This window comes from Microplitis mediator, chromosome 11, assembly GCF_029852145.1.
Source record: "Microplitis mediator isolate UGA2020A chromosome 11, iyMicMedi2.1, whole genome shotgun sequence".
Taxonomy (NCBI): Eukaryota; Metazoa; Arthropoda; class Insecta; order Hymenoptera; family Braconidae; genus Microplitis; species Microplitis mediator.
The window spans coordinates 13684353-13700075 of NC_079979.1; the positions used below are offsets into that span (position 1 = coordinate 13684353).

Below are 15723 nucleotides of genomic sequence, written 5' to 3' on the forward strand. Positions count from 1 at the left end.
GATTACATGACATTGTAGCGATCATTTAAAATACTTCATATTTATAATAAAAACAATTTTTCAAATTATTAGAAAAGAATTAAAATACAGAGAATTAAAAAAAAAACTTCTTTATTATTAATATTAAATATAATAAATTAATTATGATGTCGAACTTTTTTCTTCTAATGGTAGTAATTGGAACTATTACTTTTTATATTTATTTTTAAGAAAATTGTTTTATTGGTTTTCAAATGATATTTTTAACAAATATAAGTTACTTATCAATAGTTAACAGTTACAGATATAAAACTAGGAATAGTAATTAGTAATATAATGATTTTATAAAAAAAGATTTTTACAAAATTCCCAATCTTTTTTTTAACTAGAAATTATTGTAAAGAATATTTTTTGATTACTTATTATTTTATAAAATGAACTTATGACATACTTTGGTAAATTAAAATTTTTGAAATTGTAATCTATTTAATAATAAAAAAATACTTTCGTTTTATTATACTTAAAGGAAATAAATAAATTTAATTTTACTCAAGCTCGTTATCCAAACACATTTGTCTTACAATATCAGATTTAAGATGGTTCATATTCAAATACTCTTTGTTGCTACATCCAACAATGGGGCATCTAAAAAATCAAAACGAAAACGAAAATTAAATAACAAAGTAATGCAATTATTATTTGAATTTAAAAATATAATCCAATACCTTGTAGCAGGATTTCGCTGCAATAAAGCAATTATACTTGCTTTATCATAAACATGTCCGCAAATATCATTTTTCATTGGTTCAGTCATCTTTACTTTACTAATTGGACAAATACGATTAGAATGATCGTCCTCTGTGATTTGCAATTCTCCATCATTATCATCATCCTCCTCATCACCTCTTGCTCCAGCCAAATCTATTTTAAATACAAAAATTAAACATTTATTTCTATAAACAAAAAATAATTTTATATGAAAACTATTTTTTTACTTCAATAAATGAAATGTAAATTTCATGGCGTGTTCAGAAAAGTACTGGAGATCGATAAATTTTTATCCAGGTGGTTAGTAAGTAAAGTCTCGTGGTTTAATTAAAACCAGAGGAACGAAAGAATACCTGGAGCATGTTCAAAAATTCACTCATGCTGCGTTCACAAATATCTGGTAAAATTAGAGGAACAATTCGACTACCATAATGCGTTCATAAACTCTGCGGAGAAGGTAAATGCAGGGTTAGGTTTTTGTTCCTCTGGTTTTAATTAAACCACGTAACTTTTTACGTACTACTCACCTGGATAAATCGCGTTACTAATTCCAAAAGGGCCAAAAGCGTGTAGAATTTTAATTTCATTGCCAATCGTTTTGTAGATTTATTTTATAGCTAAAAATTTTTCTTACAATTTTCAGCTTTAGAATAAGTCGACCTTATGATCAGCATTAAAAAAAAACGTTATAAGCCCGTTTGATTTTAAACTTAGTGACTCAAGCCAAAAAGGCGTATAAAAAATGATCCTGAAGTTAGTAGACAATTAACAATTTTTGGATTTTTATATTAATTAATTATATTAACAAATTAATTACAATAAAAAAAAAATACTAAAAAAATGCACATGTAGAAAATTAAAAAAACTATAAGTGCAATTTTTATAAATCTTTTTTTTTATAATTTATCGTTTGGAAAAAATTCAAAAATTATTAGACGTCAGCTTACTTCAGTATCATTATAAAAATATGTCTTTTTTGAATTAGTGACGCGAAATATTTATCAATCTCCAAAGTGTTTTCCTGAACACGCCTCTGATACTGCGTTTGTCTTCTCCATAAAGTTTATAAACGAATTGTTCCTCTGGTTTAACCAGATAATATTATTGAACGCAGAAGTTGCATCTTTTTCTTCCAGAGTTAATTTCTGAACATGCCCTAACTTCAAAAACAAAATAAGAAAGTTCAATTAATAATAAAACATTGTTTACTTTTTTTAAATTCGTTTACACGATTGTCGTACTCTCTCAAGTATTTATTTGCTGCGACATTTGGCGCATATGAAAAAACCCCATCATTGAATTGCTACAAAATAATAAAATAATGCTGTTAATTTTAGTAATTTAATTTTTTAAATAAGATATATATTTATACCTGAATAGTCTGTTCAATATTAGTGTCCGCATTATTAGATGCTAATTGATTAATAAGCTCATTCATGTTTTTCATTTTATCCCCACATTCAAGGTATTTTTCAACGCTACCGCGTAGAGTATTGAGTATTTGTTCTTGAGTACCATTATCTAAAAAAAAAATTAATCAGTTAATGAAATAAAATTTTGTTGTTCAAAACAATGCATATATATGACGCTGAAAGTAGCCGACATCTGACAATTATATGTTTTTTTAATTACCAAGTTAATTGTCATCAGAAAAAATTTAAAAAAATAAACACAAGAAAATTTTTGAAAGTTCTACACTTAGATTTTTGAAAATTTTTAACTGTCAGTATTTACTTTTATGATTGAAAATAAAGAAATTTTTTTATGACTGCTACTTTCAGTATCAATAAATATATTAAGTATATTTTATTAAAAATTTGAATTTTATACCGGCATAACTAATCGCATATGCTGCAGTTTTTGCAATGCTGTCACAAATAGCCGAAAGTGATTTCTCAAATTCACTCATCTTTTGATTAAAATATTAATTTATCTTTATAATCAGTTGTATAAAATTTATTTTAATTAAATAAATTAATGTAGAAATATTAGTTTATTGTGTAGTAACTCGTTATGACAGGTTATGTTGATGTTTATAGAAAAAGTGGGAATTATCAAAACAAAATCATAAACAAAAAAAAAAAAAACATACGACAGTGACGAAGAAAAGTGACGTCAAAAAAATATCTCTCCCTGATAGCCACACTCTAAAATGGAATATTATAGTTTGTAAAATGATTTTCCTTTATTGTCGACGTTATTTTATTTATTTTATCTGCTGTCAAAACGCATTCGACTGCCGAAAGTTGGCGCCAACTTATTGCCGCAACTTCCCAAGTAAGACTGAGACAAGTTTTAAAAGTGAGCAGAACCAATCAAAATTTTTAATTTTACTTTTTTAATAACATTTTAATAATTACGTCACTCGAATGATGAAAATCTTCAAAAAAATTTGCCTTTCAAATTTTTTCGGATGCTAAAAAAATTGCTGTGATAAAAATTGATTAATAAATTAAACGAAAAGTAAAATTTGAAAATTCGGTTAGTACGGCCCAGCCTTAAGATCTCTCAGAACAAGTCAAATTATACCTATTTTTTTTTTTAGTTCCATACCAAAGTTTTGTTGTATGCAACAAAAAAAAATTTAGGAACTTTTTTGTAGATCATTTTATTCATCAAATAATGTTATCCAATTATTTTTAAACCTTATAATTCAAAAGTTACAAGTTTTTAAAATTAATTGTTTGGAAAAATAAATCGCAATTTTCGTGAAAAACGGATGAAAATTCTTTCATGTCGCATTAAACTGTATCGAAAATTGTTGTCTTTGATTGTTATATCAGCCGAATGACGGGTTTCATTTGTAAAAAAGTGCAATGAGTATGCACTTATTGTAGTAAAAAGTTTTAAGGTCAAAATATTTAACTAGTATCTAAGCGGCACAAAATAAAGTCGTTAGCAAAAATTATTCGCGAATTTAACTGAATTATTTACTTTTGGATTCAAAAAATATTTGTTGAATTGACCAAAAGAAATTAAATTTATTGTAATAAACACTATTATTTTAACACAAGAATTTTTGTATGTTCCAACTAAGAAAAAAAAGTTGATTCAACCAAGAGAAAACTTTCTTGAGAGAAAAAATATACATAGAGAAAGAAGGGGTCGTCGGTACTAGACAACGGCAATGGGAGTAGTTCGGTGCTCGTCACTAGATAGCGCCTACCACTTGTAGTGTCCCTGGTAAGAAACTTATTTCAGAAGTGTTATATTCTAAACTTGAGAGCTACTCTTGCACCAAAACTCCTCTATTATAGATACCATAAACATCCTCTTCTAATCATGATAACCGAAATAATTGTTTACTTGATTGCAAATGTCTAATTTGCTTGAGTTATGCACTCGATTTGTATTAATTATATAAGTAATAATATTAATAAGTATGTAATAGGGCTTTATATTTTAACCAGCTAAGCCGGTTAAAAAAGTTAACCAGGCTAAAAATTAACTAACCACTCAGCTAAGCCGGTTAATTCAAATTAGCTAAGCTAATCAGCTAAAAGTAAAACCAGTTAAAAAGTGAACACGATATTAAACTTAAATAATCATGACGTGATAGTTTAATTGCGGATTTTAAATTAGATAGAATTTAACGCTATGAATTTTTACTTCGATTTATTATATAATATTTAACACAAAAAATTAAAACTAATATTAAATTAAGTTTTCTATTAATATATTTACAATTTTTAATTAATTTCCTGTAAAAGGTCACGATTTTGATATAAAAATATCAATAAATTGGCATTTTCCGGTAATAGACAACTCCTTTTAGCAGAAATAACATTTCCTGCGGTCGTAAATACTCTCTCGGAAGGTGTACTTGACGACGGGATGCCCAAATATCTTCTAGCATAACTAGCTAAAATTGGATACTTGTGACGCTTTGAGTTCCACCATAGCAAAGGATTTTCTCCTTTTGAGATAGTGAGCTCTTTTTCATACTTATTTATCCATTTCTTTTTCGACGACAGTTTTATCTTCAAAACTGACCATTCGTTCAAGTTCCCCCGATAAACCACGTTCAGGATCAAAAAGGTACTCCAAATCTTGCTCTCTTTGATCCTTGGCGGAAGTTGGAAGTTCATGATGAGTATTTTCTTCAGTAATTATTTCTAATAATTTGTCTTTAATTTTTTTTCTATATAAACTAGTTTCATCAGTTTTTTGAAAGTGTTTTATTTATATAAACTACCTACGCGAGATTCAAATGATTCAAAATGAAATATCACTATCACATTTTGTTCGGTTAATAAACAATTGATTCATTAAATATTAAATTAACTTTATAGCCGGTTTAACTATTAGCTGATTAGCTTAGCTAATTTGAATTAACCGGCTTAGCTGAGTGGTTAGCTAATTTTTAGCCTGGTTAACTTTTTTAACCGGCTTAGCTGGTTAAAATATAAAGCCCTAGTATGTAATATTACCAATAATTATTACTTTATGTTTAACGATACTTAAATTTTGATGCTTTTCAATGAAAAACTTGTAGTAAATAAAACTACTAGAATTAAGTCATGAAAATAATAAAATTTTGCTATCAGGAAGATTTTTCAATTAGTTATACTTAATTAACTTAATTTTTCTCTGAGTGTAGACGAAGCTCTATTTGAGAACTTTCAGTGTCCGATGCCGGTAGGGGTCGGGATAGTTTTGCCGAAAAAGTAGGTTAATAAAATGATGCTAACAGCTATGGTAAAAAAGAGCTGATGGCGGAAAGAAAAATCAGATAAGGCAGAGCTACATAAATGTCAGATCGACTTAGAAAAATTTTGTGTATTGACTCACTGTTTGACCGTCTTGTCAGAGTTGAACTTTTGCAGAATTCAGTCCACACACCAGTTTAAGTATCAAGTGATTGGCTGTTATTTTTCTCTGAGTGCAGAAACCCTAAATTCCTTGGCTGCCTTAATGTGCTTCAAGAAGGTCTCCTTGATCGATTTAACTTGTTCTTCCATAGCGAGATCATTTTTAGTCCTTTCATATAAATAAACGATAATCTTGGCACATTCTTCAGGACGTACTCGAGTTATGTCCATATACGAATTGCAATTTTCCAAAAATTTTCTGTCCGAGGCCGAGGTTTATTTATTTTTATAAGTTCTTCTGTAGTTAAAGTAGCTGATTTTATTGCGATAACTTATAACTGCTACGATAATTTGTTTATTGAAGGACAACGGCGTAGGCATCACGAAAAATTCGTTATTACCGCTGATTTGGTGACTATTGGCAAGATACTTTGTTCTCAAATCTAAAATCTCTTTCGTAGCATACAGTTATAACCTGCTCACTAAATATTTTTTTTTTCGTTACAGATAATCCAAATAATTATTAAAATTGGAAGATCTTCATCGTCGCCAAATCCATTGGGGTTCTTGAGAGCCTTGGATTGCCAGAATCTTCTCGATCGTTTCTATTTCGACTTTAGTTTCTGCTATTTTTTCATCTACTTGAACCATTTTCGCCTTCGTTTCTACTATTTCATCCTTTAGTGCTTCTTTAATTTATAATTCCCATTATAAATTATATGAACGCTCTACAAATTTTTAAATTTAACCAAATCCAATTGCTCACTCTAAATGAATAAATAATTAAAGATAATTTATAATTCTGTCTATCACTCAGGCATTGGTTTACTTTTAAATAAATTATAAATAAAAAACTTGCTTATCAGGGAAATTGAAGAGAATGTAGAACGTAGATACAATATACGACTATTCTCTAATAATGAATTGTATTAACGCATTTTTGTATACGCATTTTTTTTTTAATTCTTATTCTGCTTAAATTTTATTTATTTTATTCTAAAATTAAAAAAATTAACAATTGTCAGTTGCTTCACAGTCGTGTGCATGAATTTTGTATAAGTGTAAATGTAGCAGACATAAGACAATTTTTAAATTACATATAAAAAAATTAAACAATTAAATTGATAAAATAAAAAAAAGCATCTACTGATTTTATAATTTTCTGAAAGTCCATTTTTTAATCTTTTTGTTCAAAAAAATTTATTTTATTATTTTCAAATTTTAAAAATTGTCAGATGTCCGCTAACTTCACTGTCATGACTTTTGTTCATTTCCAAATCATCAGTCACCAGTTATTATTATAATGCACTTAAAAAATAATTACAGCGATCATTATATTATTTATTTATTTTATAACATATTTCTGTAGTTTACAAAAGTAAAAAAATTATTAAAAATTCAAATAATGGATACAATTAAATTTTAGTAACAAGTAATTTCTGTAGATCTTTAAATTTTATAACTGTATTTATATTTTGAATCCTTACATGCGCTTGTAATGATGCAGTTCTGCTGAGTTTGACTGTAAAATATTAAAATCATTCAAATCTTTTAGTCGCAATTTATTTACGATATTAAAAGTAGCCGACAACTTAAAATTTTACTGTTTTTAATTACTAAAGTTATTACAAAAATTTTAAAAAAATATCCACAAGAGAATTTTCAAAATTCTTTACATGCATTTTTATGAGTGTAAATGTGGCAGACATACGATAATTTTTTAATTCCATGTAAAAAAATTAAAGAATTAAAAACATAAAATTAAAAAAAATACATGCATTGAATTTTGAATTGTCTCAGTATGCATTTCTATACTTTTATTTTATAACCATTTTAATTTTTTATTTCAAAATTTTAAAAATTGTCAGATGACCGCTAACTTTACAATCATGCATTTTTTCAAATTTTCACCTGTCAAAATATATTTCATTTAATTCAAATAAATAAAATTTTAAAATATCTGCTTATTTATTCTACATAAATTTCCTTCATAAATCGATACCAACGTAAGTTATTTTAAAAATAATCTATACAACAAAAAAATTAAATCCACATATTTATTTATGTAATTGCTGATTTTTATATCAATCTGTCAATAAAATATATGAATATGATTACGACATTTCAAGGTCGTCTAATTGTTTCTGTAAAAGTGGGGGGTAGTCTGAGATTGACCTCAGAAAAAAAAATCATAATTTAAATTTACCGCGAATTATTTAAGTAATCGCACATGCGCGCTTCACTTCTAATACACTCAAAAAAAAAAATTCACACACTTTTTCTTTCCTAACCATACATACCATAGTCCTTACCAGTCTTTACCTCCCAATCGTACCTATCATTAAATTAAGTACCTAATAGTAGTTTCAAATTAACCACGAGTTACTAAACAAATATTACTAATTATAAACAAAGGTACAGTAAAACAATTAATAAAAAATTAAAATAACATCATAAATACAAGTGATCTTTAAAATATATATCAGTGATCGGCTCTCTCCTTTCGCCTTTTCATCTACATTGTGCTCATCTCATTATACAGCATCTCTACCTACTAATATACATACATAAATTTCTCACCGTATTTATTTTTCATATAAATTTTTATTTAATCATCATAAATTTTTTTTTTAAAACTCTAGATATTTATGAAGATTAAAAAACATAAATAAAATAGTTGGAGTATAAAAATAAAAAAAAAGGCAATAACAAGTGTATTATCACTTATCGGATGTTGGTGTGTATCATTCTCTTTTACATATTATACACCAACACTTGTCGAGGTTTTCTTTAAACAGTGGTGGTCGTACAGGGGCCAGGTCGGCCATTATTTTTCGCGTCTATATCCACGAGTTATAGTAATATAGTTTCAACTGCGCGCGTTACTCAATTATTAAATAACACCCATTAATATTATCTTTGAATAATAATTATTTACTGTACTGTTAATTTAAAACCGACATGATAAATAACAAATAAATATAATTGCTTTTAAATTTAAAATCGCTACGTGCTAAGAGCTAGATGATATCGGTAAGATTATCACTAACATTTTAATTAATTTGATGATGGAAACACACGAGTACTGTTTACGCCCATTTCACATACACTTACAAGTACAATATACATTTACATTTACATATATTTTAATATTTATATTTATTATAATTTAGTTACATTAAATTTTAATTAATTAATTTATTTTATTTGTCAATTCAGAATGCGGAAGAGAAGCAAAAGATCAAGCAGTGGCCAGTCAACCCGGTGCTAATTTTTAAAATAAATTTATTTTATTGAAAGTGATAAAGGAAGCTGCGATTGATGATTGATCATTGATCAGTTAAGGGACGACGTTTGTTTTTAAACCAATAAAAAGCTTACTAATAGTTGGGGGTTACGCGTTTTGGACGCGGTGCCCAGAACGGGCGCAGATGGGAGCTGGTTTTATAAATTTAAAGTGGGTGGTACAACCCACAGTTAAATATTTAATATCAACGGTACCTAAAGTATTAACGTTTGTTAATAATAAAAATCTAGACCACCGAGTCTTTGGTATCATAAGTTGTACTGAATTGTTTAAACTCAATCAAGCTGGAATTGATGGAGTTGGAGAATATCGTAGCCAATACCGTTTATCTCAAAGCACGAGAAGGTATTTATTTAATAGTATATTGGGTACGAAGGATGAAACAAGATGATTTTAGATGAGGGTGAAGGTTACTGACATCACCTGAAGTCTGAAATCGTATTTTATCCTGTACCACGCACTATATTTTTCATATTACTTGCATTGATACTGGGAGTTTTAATTTCTGGAGTCGAAACAGTCTACTTTCTAACCGATAGCGCGGCGAAAAAATAATTTTATCCCAAGTAGCAGATTTCGGCTGTTCAATTTCAAAATACAGTAACTGTCATAAATAAAATGTTTGAAATATCAATTGAATTATATTCATAAGACTCCACTGGAACTAAAAATACTAAAATTACTCCCATACTGTGTTTTGAAATTGGGCAGCCAACTTGTGTTTATGGCATCTATAAGATAAAAGTTTTGAAGCTGTTTTTTGATTATCGATAAGGCACCAAAATGTTGACAGCGGTAAGAAATTTATATCGTCGAAAAAAAAAATTTGTTTAAAATACTTGGCACAAGTGACGACAAAAAGTAAATTACAAATAATGGCCAAATAAGTTATCTCAGCGATTCTTTAATTGAAAATGACTTATTTTGGACGGAAAAAAGAATAAAAATTTCCTGAATCTCAGGACCAATATCTGTATGTCTTATTTACATAAAAAAACTTGGCTTTGAGACAAAAAATATTTTTCTTGTCTTTTTAAAAGACATCTTTATGACATCTTAAAGTTGTCTTCGTGCTACTTGGGGTATTATAAATATGCAAATTTACATAATTTAGCAAAGAACACAATGGCTTTTGATTAATTTAATCTTTTTTTTTATTGGAACTCATTATTTTTTTTATTTTCCTGGTATAAATATTTAGAGGACAAACAGAAATGTGGTTCTGACTGAGATAAAACTGAATCCGAAACTAATCTAGCGGCAGAAAGTGGTGTTTTTTCCTTAGTGAAGAAACTGATCAGTTTTTGTCAGCTTAATCGCATTTGTTTGAAATTGTTTTGTTTCGACTGGTATTGAAATTCGCAGTTTTAATCCAAATGATACGGAAATTTATTTGTTTACTTAATTAAATGCCACGTGGTTTTAATTGCAGGCGGTGGTGACAGTAATAAAGGTAAAAGTAAAAAATGGCGAAAGATACTCCAGTTTCCCCACATATCTCAATGTATTTATTTACGAGATAAACTTGGTAAGTTTCACTGTCTCTGATTTCATTTTAAATATTTTACTTAGTGATGTTTAACGATTTTTTTTTTTTGTATTTTGTAGATATAAAGTTTAGCTATGTTGTGGATCAACAACCAATAGGGCGACTGCTTTTCAGGCAATTTTGCCAAGATCTAAAACCTATTTATCATCGTTACAATCTCTTACTAGATGCCATTGAAAAATATGAAATTGAAATAGATGAAAATCGCACGGAATTAGCCAAAGATCTGTATGAACAGTATTTGAAGCATGAAGCTTCGGAGGTATCGGGTATTTTGAATGATTCGGTTATATCCCAGTGCGAGGAACGTCTAAGTTCTGGGGGTAAAGATTTATTTGTTCAAGTATCTTCAACAGTTAAAAATTATCTTGCCGGTGAACCTTTTTCGCAATTTCTCACGAGTTTCTACTTCTATAGGTAATTAATATTAATTTACTCACATTTAATATTTACGCTAAAATTGTACATAAACGTAAATATAACATGATAATGTATCTGAAGATCGGAACGTTTTTCGCGGAACGAAAACGAAAAGTAAATCTACTAGATCTAGATTTCTGAAATGTTTCGTACAGGTGCTAGTATGTCAGCTAAAAGTTGCAGGCCACCACTCCTATCACCTTTAAGCAGTCAAATTCCATATATTTTTTCATTTTCGTTTCCCGAAAAACGTTCCGATGCTCAGGTAAATATATAATATAATATAGTATGTTAGTGACGTGATTAGATATTTTTTATCTTTGTTGGGAAAGATGACAAAAAATCCCCAAAGAAATTTATAAAAGTACAGTAATCATTAACTAAATTCGCTATCCTGTTCCTCGGCCCATAGTACCCATAGCTTTTTGATGACTGAGTTGTACTCAACAACCTCTTTGATCTTAAACTCGGTTTATTACAGACAAGACCAAATTGTTCCAGTATTTCTGGGGAGTAAATCTAGCCATTTATGGTTTTGTAGAAAAATGTAAAATCAGCAACTTGTCTTCTGTAGGAAAATTTACTGATCTTAAATTGATCATACACTTCTTCGACTTTCATATTTAATCCCTTAGAGCGCATATAGAATGTAATATACTAAGGGTGTGCGAATCTTGTTCGAATCGAATATCGAAGAGTTCGAAAGATTAGAAATTTTTCCGAATTTTCAGTACATAATATGGTGACACGCTTAGATATCCGTGGACAAAATATCCGCAAAAAAATATCTATTGACAAAATATCCATCAGACAAAATATACGCGGACAAAAAATCTGTAGACAGAATATCCGTAAAAAAATTCAATTATTACGTCAATTTTTAGGATATTCTGTTTATAGATATTTTATTGTACACACAAAAAATTCGTGAAAAAAGAGCGCTATCTTTCACACAATTTTATGTATGTATCATTCATATGTATTTTCGCATGAAGTATTTAATGAATCAAATGATAAATGTTTATAAAATATGATTTTAATAACTTTCTTCTACTGTTATTTTAACTATGAAAATGTTGATCTAATGAATTCATATCTTTGGTATACCCATTTTCAGCATATTCTATCCGCAGATATTTTATTCATCGGATGTTATTTCCGCAGATATTTTGTTGTGTGGTTATTTTGTCTGCGGATATTTTGTTACGCAACGCATGATATTATTGCATCTGAAAAATATAGTACTTATGGCTTTATTAAATTGAAAAACTATTATATTATTTATACTTGTACCTGAAAATAGTCCATTTGATCATAAACTCAATGAACGTAAGATTTAAAAAAGTTCGAACAATTTAAACTACTCTAATAGTTCAAACTATTCGAATCTTTCGGATAATTCGAAGTTTCGAGTATTCGCACACCCCTATAATATACTTGTAGAGTTTAATGTGTGTTTTTTCCTCCTTGTCGACAAGAATATTGATGTAGGATGACCAAATTTATTTAATGGTATTATAATTAATTTATAGGTACCTACAATGGAAGTGGTTAGAAGCCCAGCCAGTAACTTACAAAACTTTCCGAATGTACAGAGTGCTAGGAAAAGGTGGATTTGGAGAAGTATGTGCTTGTCAAGTACGAGCAACTGGAAAAATGTACGCATGCAAAAAATTAGAAAAAAAACGCATAAAAAAACGCAGAGGCGAGTCCATGGTGTTGATAGAAAAAAACATATTACAAAAAATAAATTCAAAGTTTGTAGTGTCACTGGCGTACGCATACGAAACAAAAGATGCACTCTGTCTTGTATTAACAATAATGAATGGCGGTGATCTTAAATTTCATATATACAATATGGGTGGTGATCCGGGTTTCGATATAAATAGAGCGAGATTTTATGCCGCTGAAGTGGTTTGTGGTCTTGAGCATCTCCATCTTCAGGGCATTGTTTACCGTGATTGTAAACCCGAGAACATTCTTCTCGATGACCATGGACACGTGAGGATATCGGATCTGGGATTGGCGGTTGAAATATCTGAAGGTGATATGGTGCGCGGTCGAGTGGGTACTGTTGGTTATATGGCGCCAGAAGTTATTGACAATGAAAAGTACACCTTTTCACCTGACTGGTTCAGCTTCGGTTGTCTTGTTTACGAGATGATCGAAGGTCAAGCACCTTTTAGAGCTCGAAAAGAAAAAGTTAAACGTGAAGAAGTTGATCGACGTGTAAAAGAAGATCAAGAAAAATACTCGCACAAATTTACAGATGATGCTAAAAATTTGTGCCAACAATTGTTGAAAAAAAGTCCAAAGACTCGGTTGGGATGCAAATGCGGTAGATATGGTGCGAAGGAAGTTAAACTTGATAGCTTTTTTCAGTGTTTGAATTGGAAAAGAGTTGAGGCTGGTATGTGGGAACCACCGTTTGTACCGGATGTAAGTATTCATTAGTCATTGTTTAAATTTAGATTATTATTTATAGTAATGTAATAAATATTTTATAGCCTCATGCAGTTTACGCTAAAGATGTATTGGATATTGAACAGTTTTCAACTGTGAAAGGCGTTAATTTAGATGCAACAGATGATACATTTTACAGTCAATTTAATACTGGTAGTGTTTCAATACCATGGCAAAATGAGGTAATACTATTAAGTAATTCAATCAATGGATAAATTGATTATAATAATCAATAGTTTAAATTGTGTTAGAATGATAATGAATTAAATAAGGTTTTGTATTTAATTATTATAGATGATTGAGACTGAATGCTACAAAGAGCTTAATGTACTCGGGCCAAATTGTACACCGACGCCAGATTTATTAATAAATAATCCACTTACAAATAATGACAGCCATGGGTGCTTTCCCTTTAGAAGAAAAAAAAAACAAAATGCAAGAACAAGACAGATACCAATATCCGATGGACATTTACTTGAATTATCCCAGAGTCAAGGATCTGAATTACCAGCTAGCTGATAATCGTAAATTTTATAACTATTTAATATAAATAAGCACAAAATTATTATTTTAAATTAACGCACTTTTTCTATACTGTAAAAGTTTTATTTATTTAGCTGTTTACTTGCTAAATTTATTCAAAAATATTTTATTTAACTCGATATTTACTAATAATTATATTATTAATAGTAATCAATAATAATAATATTAATAAAATTAATTATTGGTAATATTAACAATAATAATAATAATACAAATTATAAATACAAATATATTAATACCAAATAAATATGTCCCGGCTAAATCGCACATTTATAATCGATAAATAAAACGTGTTTAATATTTAAATTATTATAAATTTAAAATTATAACGCACGATATTCTCACGTTCATTTATAAATAACAGTAAAAATTAATAAAACAAATAATTACTACACGGAAAAAAAATAAATAGTACAGGTTACTGTTCTGTGCAGTAATCGACAATAATTATAGAGAAAAATACATTTTAATATGACTGATTGATATTAGAACAGGAGTAAGTAATTGCTCAACACATACTATTACTTTTTAAACAGTAGCCAGTGATGTGCTACACAGTACATGAAATATATGACTCGTTACTGTTAAAATAGTCGTCGTTCATAGTTCAAAAGTATACAAACCTCTCAGTACAGCTTTTGTTGCTGTATAGAATACGAGAGCTTACTATTTAGTGACAGGAATGATTACTAAGATCTCGTAGTTCTCATTAACCTCCAGAATAGTACTCAGTCCTGTTCTGACATTAACTATTATTAAATTCATATGTGTCTCTAGTGTCAAGAATATCAAAGACACATATTAAGTTAGTAACTGTTCATATCAGAACAGGACTGAGTATGTACCTGAAGATCGTAACGTTTTTCGTGGAACGAAAATAAAAAAACATAACAGGGGTTATCAGATATTTTCGGCTGAGTTTTTTTCAGAAACAAAATCTCTAAATACAAAATACAGACCGCACATTGATGCACTATTGTTTAATCTAGCGAAGTGCGCTTAAATTGTTTGACAATATTCGTTTGTTTAAGAGAAAAACTCGGCCAAAGTTTCCATTTACTGCACAAATACAACAAAGATAGATAGTGCCGTTCGTGGACTAGAGTGTAATAGAGAGAGAAGTACGAACCCCTGATAATGAAAAGTTAAAAATCTACTGGATCTAGATTTTTGAAATGTTTCGCATAGGTGCTAGTGTGTCAGCCGAAAATTGCAGCCACTTAGGCAGTCAAATTGCTTACATTTTTTTCATTTTCCTTGCGTGTAAAACGTTACGCTCTTCAGGTACACTCAGTCCTGTTCTGACATGAACAATTACTAACTTAATATGTGTCTTTAATATTCTTGACACTAGAGACACATATGAATTTAGTAATAGTTAATGTCAAAACAGGACTGAGTACTGTTCTGGTTGTTAATGAGTACGAGATCTAAGTTATCATTCCTGTCACTAAATAGTAAGCTCTCGTATTCTATACAGCAACAAAAGCTGTACTGAGAGGTTTGTATACTTTTGAAATATGACCGACGACTATTTTAAAAGTAACCAATCATATGTTTCATGTACTATGTAGCACAGCACTGGTTACTGTTTAAAAAGTAACATTAATTTATTTAATGCCGTAAGATGGACGGTGGAGTCGAATTAGATATTTGCGATTTCCGACGTCGAAAAGCGAAAAATAATCATGGAAATGGATAAGGAAAATCCATGATTGTCCTCATTCATTCTCAGCAAATGATTCAAGTTTCGTACTTGCAAGTATTAAATTTCTTATTTATTGTTTCGAATATAATTTTTTTTTTTATTTACTCTCGTATTTATTGATAATAGTACGTGTTTAGCAATGACTTACTCTTGTTCTAATATGAATCAGTCATAT

The 15723-nt window shown here is 29.1% G+C and overlaps 2 protein-coding genes and 1 long non-coding RNA gene across 7 annotated transcripts; 2 read left to right on the forward strand and 1 right to left on the reverse strand.

Moving 5' to 3' along the window:
• Positions 1–274: 274 nt before the first annotated feature.
• On the reverse strand, positions 275–3012 carry LOC130677687 (E3 SUMO-protein ligase NSE2-like). 2 transcript variants are annotated; one of them, XM_057484523.1, is made up of 6 exons: positions 2840–3012; positions 2578–2656; positions 2120–2268; positions 1957–2050; positions 705–900; positions 275–624 (listed from the first exon to the last, which is right to left on the reverse strand). In XM_057484523.1, exons 2-6 carry the CDS (start codon positions 2654–2656, stop codon positions 525–527), a joined length of 618 nt encoding a protein of 205 aa, XP_057340506.1. In that variant the 5' UTR covers positions 2840–3012; the 3' UTR covers positions 275–524. The 2 variants fall into 2 exon arrangements, with proteins under 2 accessions (XP_057340506.1, XP_057340505.1); XM_057484522.1 differs by lacking the exon at positions 2840–3012 and having other exon boundaries at positions 276–624; positions 2578–2815.
• On the forward strand, positions 2807–7349 carry LOC130677688 (uncharacterized). Its single transcript, XR_008991692.1, has 3 exons — positions 2807–3048; positions 3785–3930; positions 6066–7349. It is a non-coding gene; the product is annotated as an uncharacterized LOC130677688 (long non-coding RNA).
• Positions 7350–7828: 479 nt separating this feature from the next.
• Positions 7829–14777, forward strand: LOC130677951 (G protein-coupled receptor kinase 2). 4 transcript variants are annotated; one of them, XM_057484890.1, is made up of 8 exons: positions 7838–7973; positions 8201–8295; positions 8778–9210; positions 10298–10393; positions 10474–10831; positions 12367–13273; positions 13342–13479; positions 13592–14777. In XM_057484890.1, the coding sequence occupies exons 3-8, from the start codon at positions 9159–9161 to the stop codon at positions 13814–13816; spliced, it is 1776 nt and encodes a 591-aa protein (XP_057340873.1). In that variant the 5' UTR covers positions 7838–7973; positions 8201–8295; positions 8778–9158; the 3' UTR covers positions 13817–14777. The 4 variants fall into 4 exon arrangements, with proteins under 4 accessions (XP_057340872.1, XP_057340873.1, XP_057340876.1 ...); XM_057484889.1 differs by lacking the exon at positions 8201–8295 and having other exon boundaries at positions 7829–7973; XM_057484893.1 differs by lacking the exons at positions 7838–7973; positions 8201–8295 and adding an exon at positions 8358–8674.
• The last annotated feature ends 946 nt before the right edge of the window (positions 14778–15723 follow it).

Coding starts and splice junctions, on each gene's coding strand:
- LOC130677687 (XM_057484523.1), bottom strand. CDS start 2,656: ATGAGTGAATTTGAGAAATCACTTTCGGCTATTTGTGACAGCATTGCA. Junction 2,051..2,119: donor ATATTGAACAGACTATTCAG/GTATAAATATAT, acceptor ATTATTTTGTAG/CAATTCAATGATGGGGTTTT. Junction 901..1,956: donor TGTAAACGAATTTAAAAAAA/GTAAACAATGTT, acceptor TATTTAAAATAG/ATTTGGCTGGAGCAAGAGGT.
- LOC130677951 (XM_057484889.1), top strand. CDS start 9,159: ATGGAGTTGGAGAATATCGTAGCCAATACCGTTTATCTCAAAGCACGA. Junction 10,394..10,473: donor TTATTTACGAGATAAACTTG/GTAAGTTTCACT, acceptor TGTATTTTGTAG/ATATAAAGTTTAGCTATGTT. Junction 13,274..13,341: donor AACCACCGTTTGTACCGGAT/GTAAGTATTCAT, acceptor AATATTTTATAG/CCTCATGCAGTTTACGCTAA.